This window comes from Geotrypetes seraphini, chromosome 1 (assembly GCF_902459505.1).
Source record: "Geotrypetes seraphini chromosome 1, aGeoSer1.1, whole genome shotgun sequence".
NCBI classification, from domain to species: Eukaryota; Metazoa; Chordata; class Amphibia; order Gymnophiona; family Dermophiidae; genus Geotrypetes; species Geotrypetes seraphini.
The window spans coordinates 348519630-348538171 of NC_047084.1; the positions used below are offsets into that span (position 1 = coordinate 348519630).

Consider the following 18542-nt stretch of genomic DNA (forward strand, 5'->3'; position numbering starts at 1 on the left):
TGGCCACGGCATGTGGCCTTGGCACGCAGTAAAGACCCATAAAAGGGCATGCTAATGCCACATTTGCCACAGCTTTAGTAAAAGTGCTTCCTTAAGCCAGTACCTAAATATAGGCACCAGTAATGTGCCTAGTGTATAGATTATGAGAGGTTATGTGTGTGATTAGCACCAATAATCAGCAGCCACATGTGTTAAGTGCTATTCTATAAATAGATGGTTGGACCATGCCACTGGGTTGGCCACTGACTCATGGCAAGACGCTCAGTGAGGAATCCACCTTGTGATGTTTCATGGCAGAATACAGGAGTCATTGCTTTCTCCTGTGCAGTGTGTGGCTCCACCATGTTGTTGCTGCCTAACATAGGGTCCCTCGGCTTACAGCACCTGATATTCCAAAATGGTCTCCCATCTAAGTACTAACCAGGCCTGACCCTGCTTTGCTTCCGATAGTAAGAGCAGGCCTACTCAGGGCAGCCAGGCTGTAGGCATTCTATAAACAGTCCCCTGGATATTCAGAAACAGCTGCTGACCAGTTAAATAGCATTTTTTTGCGGCTAACCATGAATATTTAGCAGTAGAAAACAAGTTATCTCCTGCTGAATATTCGCAGTTAGAGCCTACTGCTAAACCAGTTATGCTGTACAGCTTATCTGGTTAGGCGCAGATATTCAGAGCTAGACCAGATAAGATTAGTGATTAAATGGTACCACATAAATAGCAGTTGTATCTTTAACCACTATGACTTAATCAGTCAGTCATTGAATATCATCTGTACCACCATGAACACCTATTGCTTTGAGCTGATGTGTAGCTGTCTAGTGAAACCAGGCAGCTGTATTTAGCTGTCTAGCTGTCCAACTCCATGGTTGAGGCTAGACTGCTTGGAAAATCTCTTTCTCGTTAATGAAATCCTAACGACCATTACGGTTAAGAATATAATTGCTCTGGTGTAAGAAAACATGCAGAACCTGAGCTCTTCGGAAATGGCAGATGAACATGGTATGTGTCCAGCTGCCCCAGAGTACTGCTTCTACATTTTCAATACTCTTTCCCTATCCACGTGTATTTGCAGAAAAGAATACTCCAGCTTCCTGCCCCTTTAAGTCAGGAAGTAAATACTCTGTACTACAAAAGCAGCACACAGCAAAGACAGGAAACTTCTTTTCTGGAATCCTTTCACCTGCTGTTGTTTCCTCTTCAACTAAAGGTATTGTTTTGTTATCTGCCACAGGTGGTCTCCCTAGCAGACTATGACCAGGTAGAAGAAGTCACAAAAGTGGGTATCAAGAAGTCCCCATCTCCAGGCTACCCACTGGTCTGTGTGACACCATGTGACTCCCACTTCCCCAAGTATACTGTCATGAAGGAGCGTTGCAATGAGGCTGGAATTAACCATTCTTCCATCCAGTTCAGCTGGGAAGTGGCAACCCCCACAGATAGCAGTGGAGCCAGATCCCCCTTTGAAACCATCACAGACAACACACCTTTTACCAGCATCAACCATATGGTATGTACTGTACTATCAGATATTTGTAGTTTGACAGTTTGCATGCAAATTTTAGATTAGAAATTAATTTTTAGTACTAAACAACCAAGATCCCTTCAGAGTCCAGCTGTATATGACCACTGTCCTCTCTTTTTATTAGGGAAGCCTAACAAATCTTTTCTGTTACTGAGGCACCATTAATATAGCACAAAGGCATATGTCTACCAATACTACTTGCATGCCCATATGCTTAGAAACTCAAGGAGAAAGAAAAAGGAGTAAAAATAAGAAAAGCCATAGAGAACAAGGGAGGGGAAGAACACATGAGAAGGAAGAGAAAGAGAAACTGGCAATAATTAGGCAAAACTGAAAAGCAGGTTATTCAAAATGCAGGAAGACTCAGTTCCTTGTAAAGATCTTCAATATGAAAAATAAACTTGCAGAATTTGCAAATTATTCTGCACAGAATTTTAACATTTTTTTGTGCAGAATTCCACCAGGCGTAGGCTGGATGTGGCTGACAGGCTGTAGTTTGCCTATCTGTATTGTAATAATAATAATAATCCTTATATTTCTAGATTGCCTTTCCATTTTTAGCTCAAGGTACAAAACAAGTTAGGATACTGTGAATATAGTAAACATTGCCTGATAACAATGTAATGACAATACAATACAAGGCTCCTTTTACAAAGCTGTGTTAGGCTTTTTTTATCGCCAGTTGCGGTGATATAAGCATTCATAGAATTCCCACGAGCAAGCTTCAGGGCAAATACTGCCGCAGCCGGTGATAAAAAAAAGCCCAACAAGGCTTCATAAAAGGGGGGGGACAGTTTCTTGTATCTCACAGTTTTTCTTTGAGGAATCAATGCAGCTCAAAACAAGAGTTTCATCCATTAATGACTCACGAGATGTTAGTGAAGATGCTGGGTTTGGTGATACCCATGAGAATAAGCTTTTAACACACATGAAATTTTCTTGTTTGTCTTCCTTACCAAAAGGTGCTGGACAGCATTTACTTCAGTCGACGCTTCCACGTGCGGTGTGTTGCCAAAGCAGTGGACAAAGCAGGACATGTGGGGACACCATTAAGAAGCAATATAATATCCATAGGGACAGACAGTGCCATCTGCCATACGCCTGTGGTAGCAGGCACCGCCAGGGGATTCCAGGCACAGTCGTTTGTTGCCACTCTAAAGTATCTAGATGTCAAGCACAAGGAGCACCCCAACAGGTAAAAGGGATCGCTCATCATCTGGCAGGATTGTGATAGGGTGTGGACTTTCTGTTTGCAGAACTGAAGGTATAGGGGTTTTGTTGGTGTTCTGGCCAATTTGTATAGACTGGGATAATGAGAGATCTCAGATTTCAAACCCATAGAAGAGGATTGGTTAAATGATGCTTTCAAACAATTTAATAGTAGTTTCCCAGAGGTGAGGAAGGTTTGTGCAGATCTATTAACATAGGGCTCCTGTAGATTTTTCTTGTAATACCATCACCAATTTAAAACTTCCAGATATACTTAATCTCAAGCCAATGAGTGTATATTATAAAGTATGCCCAAATTCTCATTTGTTTAGGAAGAATTTGGAATTTTATTGGGGATATTTAGCTTATTTGGAGGGGGAGCAGACTAATTGTTGCCTTTTCCAGGTTTTACTTCTGGGCCCATGATTTGCTATATGCCTCTAGCACATTGAGGATTCATTTTACAAAGCAGCGGTAGAGGATTCTACCGCGGACTGGCGAGGTAAGTGCTCTGATGCTCATAGGAATTCTATGAGCATTGGAGCATTAACCTCGCCGGCCTGCAGTAGAAACTTCTACCGCTTTGTAAAAGCCAGCGTTGGGTTCTTGTAGGCCTTCTTTAGTAAGAAATAAAATGACCAGATTATCTGTGCATTTCAAGCAGATATCTGGGGCTGAGGTTCTCTCCAATATTATGAGGAAAACCTTAATGTAGATACTGAAGCAGGTAGATCTCAGGTTGCATACTTATCTCACTTGCAGTTCTTGTCTAAATCTTTAAAAATTTGAGTATTTGTTCATTAATGACCAGACCAGTGAGTTTGTGCCATCAACCCAGCAGATGGAGACAGAGAACAAACACTTGTACAAACTTCTCCCACGTAGGCACCACACATCCACAGTAGTTCAGTATTTCTCAGACTCCAGCAGATGGTGACGGTTATCTGTGTAGCTCCTAAACTGGTTTGAATGAAGCTCTGGGACAGTTGGAGAATTGGTACCCAGTGAAGCACTGGAGGGCGACATAAATTTTAGGAGACACTCCAAGAAAGAAGAATAAAGCACTTTGACCTGAAGCTGGGGAATAATTCAGAGGAGTCTGAACTCCCTCCTCCTATACTCCCCCCCCCCCACACACACTCCTCCTGCTCCTTCTGCTAACTTCACCTTAGGCAAAATTTCAGTGGAGCAGGAGGAGATGTTTTGTCAATTGTTTCAAAAGAAGCTTATGATAGGAATTTCTAGCTTGGGCTGGCCCTGCTGCCAAGGGGGGCTATAATACACACACTCAAGAAGCGTGCTTTCACAAAAAAAAAAAAAAAGATAATTTATGATTCTTCATGTAATTTTTTTATTTTTGTCTTTAACCACATTCAAAACACACACCACAAGATGCACTTTTAACAGTGCTGTCACTTTTCTGGCACCCCCCCCCCCCCCCCCGACCAGCTGCTGATTTTTGTCACTAAAAGCTCTTGGAGAATGATTCGACGATTTTTAAGAATCCACAGGAATGCTCGTTTCAATATTACATTACATTCATGATTTCTATTCCGCCTTTACCTTGCGGTTCAAAGCGGATTACATAAGAATTGCTATGATCTTAAGAAGTACATATTGAAGAGATATGAAGAAGTATTTAGGAATAGATTGAACATTATCTAAATTGCTAAGTGGTAGTTGGTAGTGTAGGCTGGATTTAGAACATTATTGGTTGTGTTATATTGGTTTTATGTATTTTTTGAAGAGTAGGGTTTTGTGTTTGCATAGTAGTGTCAGGGAATGCTAGAAAGCTCGCTAAAGATTGTGATAAGCCATTTTGATAATCCGCCGCTAAAATGCATGTAGGCTAAACCGTCTGCAATCAGTTTAGCAACCGCATTAAAGTTTTTTGAATCTGGCACTGAGTCCTTATTAAGAGCAGCTCTGTGAAACAGGGGTCAAAGGGTCACCTGCAGAGGAAAGCTCTGATGCTACAGAAATAAATAACTTTTTTTTGTTTTGCAAATAGATTTCCTCCTAAGGCTGCACCGCACTATAAAATAGCAGGATGTGTCCACAGCAGAGTGTGTCCTCATAGCTGGCAACTGAGCTAATTGTATTTAGAAACGTAGAAATTCAATAAATGATGTCAGGCAAGACCATAAGGCCTATCCTGTCTGCCCATCCATACCAACTATTAAGCTGTACAGTTCCTTCCTCTCCCTCAGAAATCCTCTGTTCTTGTCCCATGATAATAATGCAAGGACAATACAATACAAGGCTCCTTTTACAAAGCTGCATTAGGCTTTTTTTTTTTTTATTGCCGGCCGCGGCAATATAAGCTCTGATGCTCAAAGAATTCCTGTGAGCAAGCATCAGGGCTAATACCACCGCAGCCGGCGATAAAAAAGCTACTGCTGCTAATCACACACATAAGCTCTCATATTCTATACACTAGATACATTACTGGGGCCTATATTTAGGTACTGGCTTAAGGAAGCACTTTTACTAAAGCTGCAGCAAACATGGCCTTAGCATGCCCTTATTATGGGTCTTTACTGCGTGCCAAGGCCACATACCGTGGCCAGAAATGGGCTGATTTTCCTATTTCTGTAATTAATGGTCATGCGATAATTGTGCAGTTAGCACTCAGCCATTAAAAATATTACATGAGCCCTTAATGTCACTTATTTTGTAGGTGGTAAGGGCTCACACGCTAACCCCATGCTAATCAGTGCACAGCAGTGCCTCACACACCAACTGATTAGCGCTACCACACCCACAGTCCATCCCCAACCATGCCCTCTTCCCAGAAAATAATAATTATCAAATAGAGCAGTGACATACTGGGCAGTCATGTTTAACAAGGTCACCAAGAAGAGCCGATTGAGTCTCCACTTTCAGACAGTTTGCCATGGTATCTGTTTTGAAGTAAACTGTCCCACATTATCAAAAGGATGTGAAGAGAATGGAATCGGTTCAGCGAATGGCCACTAAGATGGTCTCAGGACTCAAGGATCTCCCATATAAAGAATGTCTAAGCAGGCTGCAGTTATATTCTCTCAAAGAACGCAGAGAGAGGGGAGACATTCAAATATCTTACAGGCCGTAATGAGGTGGAAGAAGATATCTTTTTCCCTATGGGTCCCACGGCAACAAGAGGGCATCCGCTCAAACTCAAGGGTGGGAGACTTCATGGTGACATCAGAAAATACTTCTTCACCGAAAGGGTGATTGATCAATGGAATGGTCTTCCACATCAGGTAGTTGAGGCCAGTAACGTGCTCGATTTCAAGGGACGATGGGATAAACATGTGGGTTCGCTCCAGGGAAATGCTTAGGGGGAGGGTTCTTTGAGTGGGCAGACTTGTTGGGCCGGCGGCCCTTTTCTGCCGTCATACTCTATGTTTCTATGTCCCTAAGAAAGTATTTCTGTAGCAATATTTTCTTTCCCTAGAATCCATATTGCTGTGCAGATTCCTCATCAAGATGGAATGCTTCCACTGGTGTCCACCATGCCACTCCACAACCTGAATTTTCTGCTCTCGGAATCCATTTATAGACACCAGCACATCTGCTCCAACCTGGTCACCATCAAGGACCTCAGAGGTCTCTCAGGTAATATTTCTGTGAACTACAACATTGGGTTATGGCTTTTCCTGTGTGAAATGTGAGCATAGTGCCAATAAAATAGCATGGAACCCTCTGATGGAAAATAATAAAAGGTACTTTATTTACTCATTAAGGGGTTGATGTAAAGAAGTTTGCCAAGCTTTGTTTGCTGCTTAGTTTTGGGTTAATTCCACAATTTTTGTGCACAATCATATGTACCTTATCTTAAAACAAGTTTTGCGCCCAAACTGAAGAGCTCTTTTAAATATCATAGTAATGAAAACATTAGCTACTAAATCTAGATTCAAAGATTGCACAAAAGGCCCCAAGACTCCATGCGGGGATTTTAAAACTGGAGCTTGAACACCAGGTCTGTGGAGGAGTAAAAAGCTAACTCGTTCTTTTGCAGTCAACATTACTGAGGATTTCATGCCCACATCTTCACTTTATTACAAGCATGAAGGGCCTGCAATATGTTTCTGACTTGATTGAAAGGGCTGGATCAAATAAAAGCACAGAAAATGAGCCGCTGTGGAGGAGGTTACATTATTCTGCACAGAATAATATTGGTGAATATGTGCACCAAATAACATTTCAGCTCATGCACATAATGTATGCTCATTAAAACCCTTTGCTACTACTATTTATCACTTATATAGCACTAAAAGGAATGCACAGCACTGCACATTTTGACATTTAATAGACAGTCCCTGCGCAGAAGAGCTTACAATCTAACTTGGACAGACAGACATGACATATCGGGTTAAAAATGCGGATCCCAAGGTGAGAGGAGTTAGGAATTGAAGGCAGTCTTGAAGAGGTGGGCTTTTAAATGGGCCTTGAACAGTGCTAGAGATGGAGCTCGCTATAGGGATTTGGGTAGCTTGTTCCAAGCATAGGGCACAGCAAGGTAGAAGGGACGGAGCCTAGAGTTGGCGGAGGAAGAGTAGGACACAAACAGGAGGGACTTATCAGCTGAGCAGAGCTTGCAGAGGGGAACATAGGGGGAGATAAATGAAGAGAGATAGTGAGGGGCAGCCGAGTGAGTGCATTTGTGGGTCAGTAGGAGGAGTTTGAATTGTATTCAGAAACAGATTGGAAGCCAGTGAAGTGACTTTAGGAGTATAGTGGCTCTCAAGGAATATGAGTCATGCAGCTGAATTCTGGATGGATTGGATGGGAGTGAGATGTCTTAAGTGGAAGGCCTGAGAGTAGCACGTTGCAGTAGTCTAAATGTGAGGTGATGAGGGCATGGATAAGGGTTTTGGTAGTGTGCTCAGAGAGGAAGGGTTGGATTTTGGTAATATTACAGAGGAAGAAGCAACAGGTTTTAGCAATATGTTGTATCTGGGCAATGATGGAGAGAGAGGGGTCAAAGATGATCCCGAGAGTGCGAGCAGACAAAACATGGAGGATGAGAGTGTTGTCCACAGAGAAAGAGAATGGGGGAAGTTACTGTGTTACAGATACCAAAACTAGTTATACACAGAATAGTAACCCAGCACAGTGCATGTTCATGCAACTGTGAGGGCTGACTCAATTTTTTGATGTGCAAAATACAGTATATCTACTGCTAGCTCAGACCAAATATTCATGCTACTCATATGCTCTCTCATTGATCTTTGTGTACAACTTATTTGCATGAGAAACCAACATTTTTCTCCCTTATTGTATTAGGAAACTAAGACCAGAGCTTTAGCCCATGGTTCTAACACAAGGTTACTACAGTATATCAGCCACCATGCCTGGGAAGGGCAACCAGAGTGACCCACCTAACACAGGCATTCTTTTTGAAAATATTGCACATTCCACCACATTGTCTTGCTTCTTTAGATCCGTGATATAACCTCCCACTTCAGGTTCAGGTCTATCCAAAATTTGTGTACACTTGTTATGGCTGGCGGGGATTCCCAAGCCCCACCAGTTGAAAACCTCCTCCTTTGGCATCCAGAATTGTATCCACGCTTGACAGCCCGCAGCAGTATCTCTAAACCAAGCCACGGCTACTGCTGCCCCTTGTGCATGCTCAGATGTTCAAAATGGTGTGTGTAGGGGGGGGGGGATGTCACCACCTAGTCTCTGGCTGAGCAGTTTTCCAACGCTAGGCAGTGACACACTTCCAACACCTGGCGTGAGCCCCTTTAAAGTAGGGTTACCTTGCTGGATATCCCTGGAACAGCTGAAGTATGTTTTATTACAAACAGTCCAGTAGTCAGAATGGTTTAAATCAAAAGCTGAGAACTTTATTTAGGCGCACAGCACCAGTCACACAAATTAATACTGTTTCAGTGGTGGGAAAAGTTGCACAAAACCAAAATTCTTCATAAATCAAAACATAAATCCCATGGCTCTGGACTTCACTACATGCCACACAGTCCATGCGTTTCTCTTCACCAGAGCTTGTGTTTCAACAGGCAATTTGCTTTCCCAATCATACGCTTCAATTCAAAACAGACTTGAAAACAAAAGGAAAATCATATGCCCCAATTCTTTAAGCTAGCCTTGCCAGTAACCAGCATGGCAAACAGAGCAGTCCTTAAGTTAACTTTACCCAGCTTCCCAAAGCTCACGGAGTTAGTTGTGCTTCACAGATTACTTAGGGTAATTGGTTAACCGAAACAAGCAGGCACGGGGGTTTGTAATATGAAACCAGAGGCTCTCAGCTGCTTCCCCTCTCGGACGTGAAAGGGCTAAACTAAACTAAACCTTAGGTTTGTATACCACGCCATCTCCACAAGGGTAGAGCTCGGCACGGTTTACAGAGTTAGGAAGAAAGGAACTCTAATGAAGGGTTATAGGAAAGAAACAAGAAGAAAGAGAGGGACAAGGGTCCTAGAGAGCAGGAGGTGTTAGATTTTTGAAAAGAGCCAAGTTTTCAGGTGTTTGCGGAAGAATTGGAGGGAATTTGAATTTCTGAGCGGGGATGTGAGGTTCCAGAGTTCTGTTGTTCTAAAGGGGAGGGATGTTCCTAGTTTTCCTGTGCGGGATATACCTTTTGTAGAAGGGAATGATAGTTTCAGTTTTTTGGAAGATCTGGTGGAGTTAGGGTTAGAGGAGTTCCAAAGGAGTGGAATAATGGGAGGAAGGATGCCGTGTAGAATCTTTAAGGCTAAGCAGGCACATTTAAAGAGGACTCTGGAGTTTACTGGAAGCCAGTGGAGCTTGGACAGGAGTGGAGAGACGTAGTCGAACTTGCCTTTTGCAAAAATAAGCTTTGCCGCGGCGTTCTGAATTAGCTGAAGTCTATGGAGGTTTTTCTTAGTTAGGCTTATAAAGATGGAGTTGCAATAATCCAGTCTAGAGAGGATGGTGGATTGAACAAGGACGGCGAAGTGAGAATGATGAAAGCAGGATCTCACTTTCCTCAGCATATGAAGACTAAAGAAGCATTTTTTTTACCAAGGAGTTGAGGTGGTCATTGAAGGAGAGAGAGGAGTCTATGATGATGCCCAGGACTTTGTTTGAAAACTCGAGCTGAAGAGTGGGGCCGGAGGATAAAGGGATGGAGGAGGGTAAATGATCTAATATTGGGCCGAGCCAAAGTAATTTTGTTTTGGACTCATTCAGTTTCATTTGTACAGATTGGGCCCAGGATTGGAGGTTCATTATACATGCGGATATGTTCTCAGCGAGGTTAATGAGGTTCGAGTCTGTCTTGAGGAGGATGAGGATGTCATCAGCATAGGTGTAGAGAATTTCTAGGGGGGATAGGTGGAGGGCTGAGCTACGGCTGAAGCCACATGCATAAACTGTTATGATTCACACAGGCATATTTCCAGGGATTAACTTCTGCCTCAACCTTCACAGTTCCCCTAACATAAGGTAGAAAAGGTAAGTGGGAAAGATACCTTTTTATCACACTTCTCAAGGCTAGGAAATCTCCATTCCTTCAGGTTGAGATTCAGGGAGATTATAACTGTCCTCTATCACCATAGGTTCAGGCATACACGGATCAACAGAAAAGCTCCTAACCTGGTCCTCTTCCATGACCCAGTCATTCACTGCCAGTGGTTTTGACTGCTCCCTAGTCGGCACAGACTCCCACAGAGCTCCTTCCTCTGTCCTGGGGCTCCTCCCCGATCTGGTTTCCGTTCCTCTGCCTGCTTCTCCTCCTGCTCTCTTTAGCTCATTACAGAGTCTCCGTTTAAGCTGAGGGAAGAAACCACTCCCCTTTTGCTGCAGGGGAGAACGTTTTCTTCCCTTGGCTTGAACAACTGTTCTCAAGGCACCCTGCTGTGCTGCCTTCTGCTTCGCAGAATCTGCAAACCAATAAGGCCAATGTTTACTGTCACAAAATAAGGCCTGGAACTGTCACAAAATAGACCAGAAAAAGTGTCATAAAGCGGTAATACAAGCCAAAAAAGACTATGAAGAAAAGATAGCGCAAGAAAACAAAAACTTTAAACCCTTTTTTAGATATATAAAAGGGAAGAAACCAGCAAGAGAAACTGTGGGCCCTCTCAACGACCAAGGAATGATAGGGTCAATCAAAGAAGACAAACAGGTTGCTGATAGGTTAAATTCATTCTTTGCCTCTGTCTTCACAAACGAGGACACTACAACAATGCCAGACACTGGGAGGGTATTCACCGGAGGCATAGAGGAGAGCCTAACATCAATAAATGTGGAGTTGGACCAGGTTTACTTTCAGATTGATAAACTAAAAAGTGATAAATCCCCTGGACCAGACGGGATTCACCTGAGAGTTTTAAAGGAACTTAAGATAGAAATTGGTGAACTACTACAATCTCTAGCTAACATGTCAATTAGAACCGGGCAAGTACCAGATGACTGGAGGATAGCAAATGTCATTCCAATTTTCAAAAAAGGATGAAGAGGTGAACCAGGAAACTACAGACCGGTGAGTCTCACATCGGTTCCTGGGAAGATAATCGAAACACTAATTAAGGACCGCATTGTAAAACACTTGGATAAGCACAACCTAATGAGAGATAGTCAACACGGCTTCAGGAAAGGGAGGTCATGTTTGACAAATTTTACTTCAATTTTTTGAGAAGGTTAACAAGCAAATAGATAGTGGAGATCCAGTGGACATAATTTACTTGGACTTCCAAAAAGCGTTTGACAAGGTTCCGCACGCAAGGCTTATGAGTAAACAATTAAGTCATGTAATAGGAGGAGAAGTGCACGGATGGATCGGAAATTGGTTAGAGAACAGAACGCAGAGGGTAACCATAAATGGGAAATTCTCGGAATGGGAAAAGGTGACCAGCGGCGTGCCCCAGGGCTCGGTTCTTGATCCCATTTTGTTTAATATTTTTATAAATGACCTGGAAGAGGAAACAACTTGTAATATAATCAAGTTTGCGGATGATACAAAACTATGTCAGGCGGTTGGCTCTCAGAGGGACTGTGAGGATCTTCAGAAAGATCTAAATCAGCTGGAAACGTGGGCGATAAAGTGGCAGATGAGTTTTAACATAGACAAATGCAAGGTGATGCATCTGGGAAAGAAAAACAAAGAACATGAATACAAGATGTCGGGGGTGACATTAGCCAAATGCGAACAAGAAAGGGATTTGGGGGTACTGATAGACAGAACCCTAAAACCATCAGCTCAATGTGTGGCGGCGGCGAAGAAAGCAAATAGGATGTTAGGCATGATTAAGAAGGGGATCACGAGTAGGTCGGAAGATGTTATAATGCCACTTTACAGAACAATGGTTAGACCACACTTAGAATACTGTGTCCAACACTGGTCTCCATACCTTAAGAAGGATAAAATTCTGTTGGAGAGGGTACAGAGGCGAGCTACGAAACTAGTCAAAGGCATGGAGAATTTAAGCTACATGGAACGCCTCGGAAAACTGGGACTGTTCACCCTCGAAAAGAGAAGACTGCGTGGGGATCTAATAGAGACTTTTAAAATATTAAAGGGATTTGATCAAATTGACCAGGAAGCAGCATTACTGACATTTTCAGATGTGACGCGAACAAGAGGTCATAGCCTAAAACTAAATGGTAGCAGGTTCAGGACAAATGTCAGGAAGTTCTGTTTCACACAAAGAGTGGTGGGCACTTGGAATGCTCTCCCGGAGGAGGTGGTGGCAGAAAATACTGTGCTGGGTTTCAAACGCAAGTTGGATGCACACCTTCTTGCAGATCATATTGAGGGATACGGGAAAACCGGATCTCCAAAAAGGAGCACCTAAATGGGCCTCCGCGTGTGCGGATCGCCGGACTAGATGGACCTTGGTCTGATCCGGTGAAGGCGTTTCTTATGTTCTTATGTACTGTTTGACCTCAGGACATTATCAGAGCAGTCCCAGCTTTCTGGACCTGCTTCCCTTTCTCCTTCTGAGTCCACAGAATAGTCAGCTGACTTACTCCCCCCCCTCCCCGGCTCTGACTTGGTTCGCCCTTCTGTCTCTGGGCTTGTAACTCTTACCAAATCTCTCTGTGACAAGCCTCGGGGTTGCAGGATTGTCACAGGGGGAGGGTTGGCGGCAGCATTAACTCAAGGATACAACTGCCAAGCTTTAAAAGAGTCCTGGCTGCTTGAGGAGGAGACCTTCAAATTGTAGGTCTTGGGGATCCCTTCCAGCTCAGGTGTTTATATTTGAGTGAGAGGAGGGCAAGGGCAAAGAGAAACTTTCATGTCCACCCACTTTGGGCTCAATTAGCCATCTGTCTATGCCATTAATTTAAATACTCATAAAACTTGATCCAGGATAGTTTGGATGGCGTAGTAGTAGAAGTCCATGTTGGGAGAATTACTTTATTATTTCCTCTCTTTATATTCAGTGTTGAAGTCAATTGAGCTTAAAAAAAGATAGAGCCTATCCTATTGGCAATGGAGGAGTCAGGTTCATACCCTGGTACTCTGGGAAGCCCGAGCTATAGAGGGATATTCTAAGACAGGGGTGTCCAATGTCGGTCCTCGAGGGCCGCAATCCAGTCGGGTTTTCAGGATTTCCCCAGTGAATATGCATGAGATCTATTAGCATACAATGAAAGCAGTGCATGCAAATAGACCTCATGTATATTCACTGGGGAAATCCTGAAAATCCGACTGGACTGCGGCCCTCGAGGACCAACATTGGACACCCCTGTTCTAAGAGAAGGAAGCAATTTTTGCTTACTTGGAGTGTTTATCTTGATTCCTTGAAACCCAGGAGCCGGAGCCTCATACTGAACACATTGTAGTGGTAGGGCTGGCACTGGGCCTGGTTGGGGAGGGACAGGACCTCTTCGGTTTGGCTTTTTTTTTTTTTAGATTGGGGGGAGGGGAGTAGTTCTGGAGGCTATAAGAATCAAAGCCTCTGGAATTGATCTCTCTTGTGGCTGATTGCCTTGTTGGGGGGGGGACCTTTCCTGTACTCATTGATGACCGTATTGAGGTGGAGGATGATATCTTCTTTTTTAAAGGCCCCTCTGCCACAAGAGGCCATCCGCTGAAAATCAGGGGTGGGAAATTTCATGGCGACACCAGGAAGTTCTTCTTCACCGAAAGGGTGGTCGATCGTTGGAATGAACTTCCACCTCAGGTGATTCAGGCCAGCAGCGTGAAGGATTTTAAAAGGAAATGGGATACACATGTGGGATCTCTAGGGGGGTAAATTCAAGGGGGTAGGGTTGTTGGAGTGGGCAGACTTGATGGGCTGTGGCCCTTTTCTGCCGTCATCTTCTATGTTTCTATGTTTCTATGACCATGCTTATATATTTTTCCTGGTATTCTGGATCTATTTTATACCATCTGTCTGTAATTCTGGATACTGGGAAGGTTTGAGAGGGTAGGGGTAGAGAACATGTGTTTATTAACCAGGAATTATTGGAATGTTCACGTCATTGCTGTTACTGTATTTGTTCCTTAATAATAAAAAAAGATTCCACATAAAGAAATAGAGCCTAATATAAAGTTGGGAAATTCTTAATTACTCAAAGAAATAAAGAAATGGAAATAGAACCCCCTAATAAACCAAAGTTTTAGCAAAATCGAGTTCTTTAATACGGCTGCTGCTAGCTATTGCCAATATTTTGAGAGCAAGAATGGAAAAAGGGTCTCAGAAAGCAGCTCAGAAACTGACATAAAGGTAAACTTATTCTGAGTGCAAACTCAAGGAAAAATTTAAAGATGTCGTTTACTCTATGTAGTTGATCATAAACTATCTTAGGGTTCCTTTTACTAAGCTGTGAAGCGCACGCTAGACGCTAACGCCTCCATTGAGCTGGTGTTAGTTTCTCCGTGTAGCGCGGGGGTTAGCGCGTGCTAAAAACGCTACCACAGCTTAGTAAAAGGAGCCCTAAATGAACTGTCTCTGTGCAGACTCAATGTCTTCAAAGTTCAAAAATGAGCCGAGACTACATTTAAATCGCATATGCCTGTGACACTAATTTACTAAGGCGCACTAAAAGTTTTAGCACGCGTTAAATCTAAGTGTGCGCTATCCGCTAAGGCGTCAAAAGACTAGCATGCACGCCTTAGCGTTTAGCGCATGCTAAAAAACATAGAGCACCTTAGTAAAAGGAGCCCTAAATCACAAACAAAAATAAGCCACTGTTCTCATAAATCCACAATAAAGCACTGAAGAAAAGCTGACATTAACCCCCTCTTCTACGAGACCGTGCTAGCAGTTTTTAGCGCAAAGAACGTGCAGAGAACTGCGCTGAATGGCCCGCGCTGCTCCCAACCCCCATAGGAACTCTATGAGCATCGGGAGTAGCGCAGGCCATTCAGTGCTGTTCCCCATGCTAAAAACTGCTAGCGCAGTTTCGTAGAAGAGGGGGTAAGTCCTTGCCCAAATTTTTCCTTAAATGTTTCCTTGAGTTTGCACATAGATAGTTTAATACATTTAGAAACTTTATTGGGAGCATTAAACCAAATTAAAACATAATAAAATGAATACATAAAGAAAAAAAGAAAAATCACAGAGTGGTCAATGATTGAAATCAGGAACTGATAAAACTCAGAATAAGTTTATTTATATGTGGGTTTCTGAGCTGGTTTCTAAGACCCTTTTCCACTCTTGCTCTCAAAATATTTGCAATAGCTAGCAGCTATTTGCCAAAAAAATAATTCTTAATTACACAATCCATGAAATAGCACATCATTTTGTGGCAATAATGAAATTTAACTGCTTCCCACAACATTAGCCAGGTTTCAGTAGAGTGAACTGTTTTGGACTAAGTCCTCATGTCATCTGGAAGCAGCTCTGAACTTACTTAAAGAGCGGCAGTCTAATACTAGAAACCCCTCGCCCAGGGCTGTCCTTTATTATGGTATCTCTACTCCAACTCTGACTCCTTTATTTATGTATCTGTGTAGGTGTTGTACTACATGCAAAATATGGCTTCTTGGGATTTTGGTTTAATTTATGTTTATCATTTTTGGTGAGCTATTATGGATTTGGCATTTGTGTTCTGTGTATGTGACCGAGGTATTCTGTTAACATGATTTTTTCTATGTAGATCCAAAAATTGCTTATCGGGATCTTCTTTGAAGTATCTTTTTGCTTTGATTGGGGTTTTTTTGGTGTTTTTTCTATGTAGCATTTTGTAATAATTTGGCTTGTTCAGTTGTCTCGTTATTTGTAAGGTGGGAGGGGAGGGGAGACGGGGGTTTTGTTGATCCTTGTTCTCGTAAAATGACAGTTGTACAGAATTTTTTTATATACTTTAATAAAATGATTTCAATATAAAATCTTAACTATTCATGGCTTGTGCAGATTGGCTCAGACAGAGTTCGCAGGGACAGGAACAGAGTTCACAGGGATGGAGACAAATTTTGTTTCCATGTCATTCTCTAGGTGCCACATTCACCAATATAAATATCCTAAAATATATTACATTTTACAAATATATTACAGATATATTACAAATATAATATATACCCTAAAATATATTACATTTTGTAATCATCAAAATATATTCTAAAAGTAAAACATATCCTAAAAAAAAAATGGGTTAATCAAATTACTGGCTGTGAAATAAGAAATATATTACAAATATAATATACAGTGGAATCTCGGTTTGCGAGTAACATGGTTTGCGAGTGTTTTGCAAGACGAGCAAAACACTCAGCAAACTTTTGTCTCGCAAACCGAGCACTGCCCCGATAAACAAGCACTTACAGCTGCAGGCAGCTCAGTTCAGGGGGATGCCTCTTCCGTCCGCCAGCCAGCCTTCCACGCCGGGTGCCTTCCGCACCATGTTGGAGAGCCTCAGAGCCCATGCAGCTGAGTGCCATCCCACCTGCACGTTGTGTATGATCACACACAACGTCAATCATCGACGTTGTGCGTGATCATACACAATGTGCAAGTGGGACGGCGCTCGACTGTGTGGGCTAAGAGGCTCTCCAACATGGTGCGGAAGGTACCTGGTATGGAAGGCTGGCCGGCAGATGGAAGAGGTATCCCCCTGAACATAAGAACATAAGAAATGCCTTCACTGGATCAGACCCTAGGTCCATCCTGTCCGGCGACCTGCACACGCGGAGGCCAATCCCGGTGTTCCCTGCTAAAGACCTTGTTTACCCGTATCCCTCAATGTGTTTTGCAAGAAGGTGTGCATCCAACTTGCCCTTGAATCCTGGAATGGTGGTCTCCGACACAACCTCCTCCGGGAGAGCATTCCAAGCATCCACCACTCGCTGTGAGAAACAGAACTTTCTGATATTTGTCCTGGGCCTGTTGCCCCTCAGTTTCAGTCCATGTCCCCTTGTCCAAGTCACATTTGACAATGTGAATAACGATGTTTTTTGCTCTATTTTGTCGAATCCTTTTAGTATTTTGAAAGTCTCTATCATATACCCTCGCAGTCTTCTCTTCTCGAGGGTGAACAATCCCAGTTTTCTGAGGGGTTCATTGTAACTCAAATGTAGCACTGTGTGGGCTTAGGGGTTTTGTAGCAGCTGGTGGACGGAGGAGGCATTTCCTTGAGGTGGCGCTGCAGCACCCAGCACCCGACAGATAAACACCCCTGGGCCACCCCTCGCCACTTCCTCCCAGTTCCTTGGCACCTTTTGGGTTGTGGAACGAATTGTCAGCATTGCCATTATGACCTTTGGGGAAAGTTGCTTTGATATACAAGTACTTTGGATTACAAGCATTCTTCTGGAACAAATTATGCTCGTAAACCAAGGTACCACTGTATATCCTAAAATATATTACATTTTGTAATCATCAGAGAACTTGATATCAAAATATTTTCTAAAAGTAAAACATATCCTAAAAAAAATGGATTAATCAAATTACTGGCTGTAAAATAAGAAGTTTAAGCATAATAGTTGGAGTTGGAGTGTGCACATTTTCACCGACTGACTCCAGTAACCCAAAAATTGCTTACAACTCCACAGCCCTTCGCTTCCCCCAAGGGGAAAAATAGAGCATAGTTTCTTCAAGCAATATCCAAACAGTGACTATTTCCCTGTAATACAATGTTAGTGTCACAGCACTAAATAACCATCCCCTCTCCCCTGCCCCAGCCACTTATATTCACATGGAGAAGTAGCACCATGCACTCAAGTATATGCAGTGGCGTAGTGAGGGCAAGTGGAACCCTGCCCTCTTCGCCACCCCCCTGTTCATTCCCAACTCCTTCCTGCCGCACACACGCCCCCCTTCCCTTTCCCTGTACCTCTAGTTATTCACCGCCATGATTAACAAAACTTTAACGTGCTCTTCATAACCCCGTTGTCTCTCCCACTGATGTCACTTCCGGATAGGAAGTGACATCAGCAGAAGAGAGAATGCAGTCACAAGGAACACGTTATTTTGCTCGCAGCAGTGAACAGGTAGAGGTATAGGGGAAAGGAAGGAGGAGTGCGCCTGGCGAGGGGAGGATTGGGAAGAGGCGGGGACAGAGAGGAGGAGGGGTGCTGGCTTCCCCACCAACATGGCGTCCAGGGCAGACCAACCCCCCAGCCCCCCCTTACTACGCCACTGAGTATATGTAAGGTGGCCCCACATAACTGCGACTTTTCTCCTTTTTCTTTCCATTTTAGACATTCATAATATTTTCTAAAAGAAGAGCACCACTGAAAAGAATGCAACTTGAGCGGGAAACTAAGGGCTCCTTTTACAAAGGTGTGCTAGCGTTTTTAGCACACGCACAAAATTAGCACGCGCTGTAGCGCGCGCTAGCCAAAAAACTACCACTGCTCAAGAGGAGGCGGTAGCGGATTGCATGCGTGGAATTTTAGCATGCGCTATTGTACGTGTAAAGGCCCTAGCGCGCCTTCGGAAAAGGAGCCCTA

General features: G+C 43.2%; 1 protein-coding gene across 6 annotated transcripts in view; it reads left to right on the top strand.

Moving 5' to 3' along the window:
- FRAS1 (Fraser extracellular matrix complex subunit 1) overlaps positions 1–18542 on the top strand; it is a 741777-nt gene that overhangs the window by 699314 nt on the left and 23921 nt on the right. For all 6 annotated transcript variants that reach the window (XM_033963431.1, XM_033963422.1, XM_033963441.1 and 3 more), the window contains 3 exons: positions 1232–1507; positions 2485–2717; positions 6171–6331. In XM_033963431.1, the coding sequence (XP_033819322.1) occupies positions 1232–1507; positions 2485–2717; positions 6171–6331 (670 nt within the window). The remainder of the gene's footprint in view (positions 1–1231; positions 1508–2484; positions 2718–6170; positions 6332–18542) is intronic.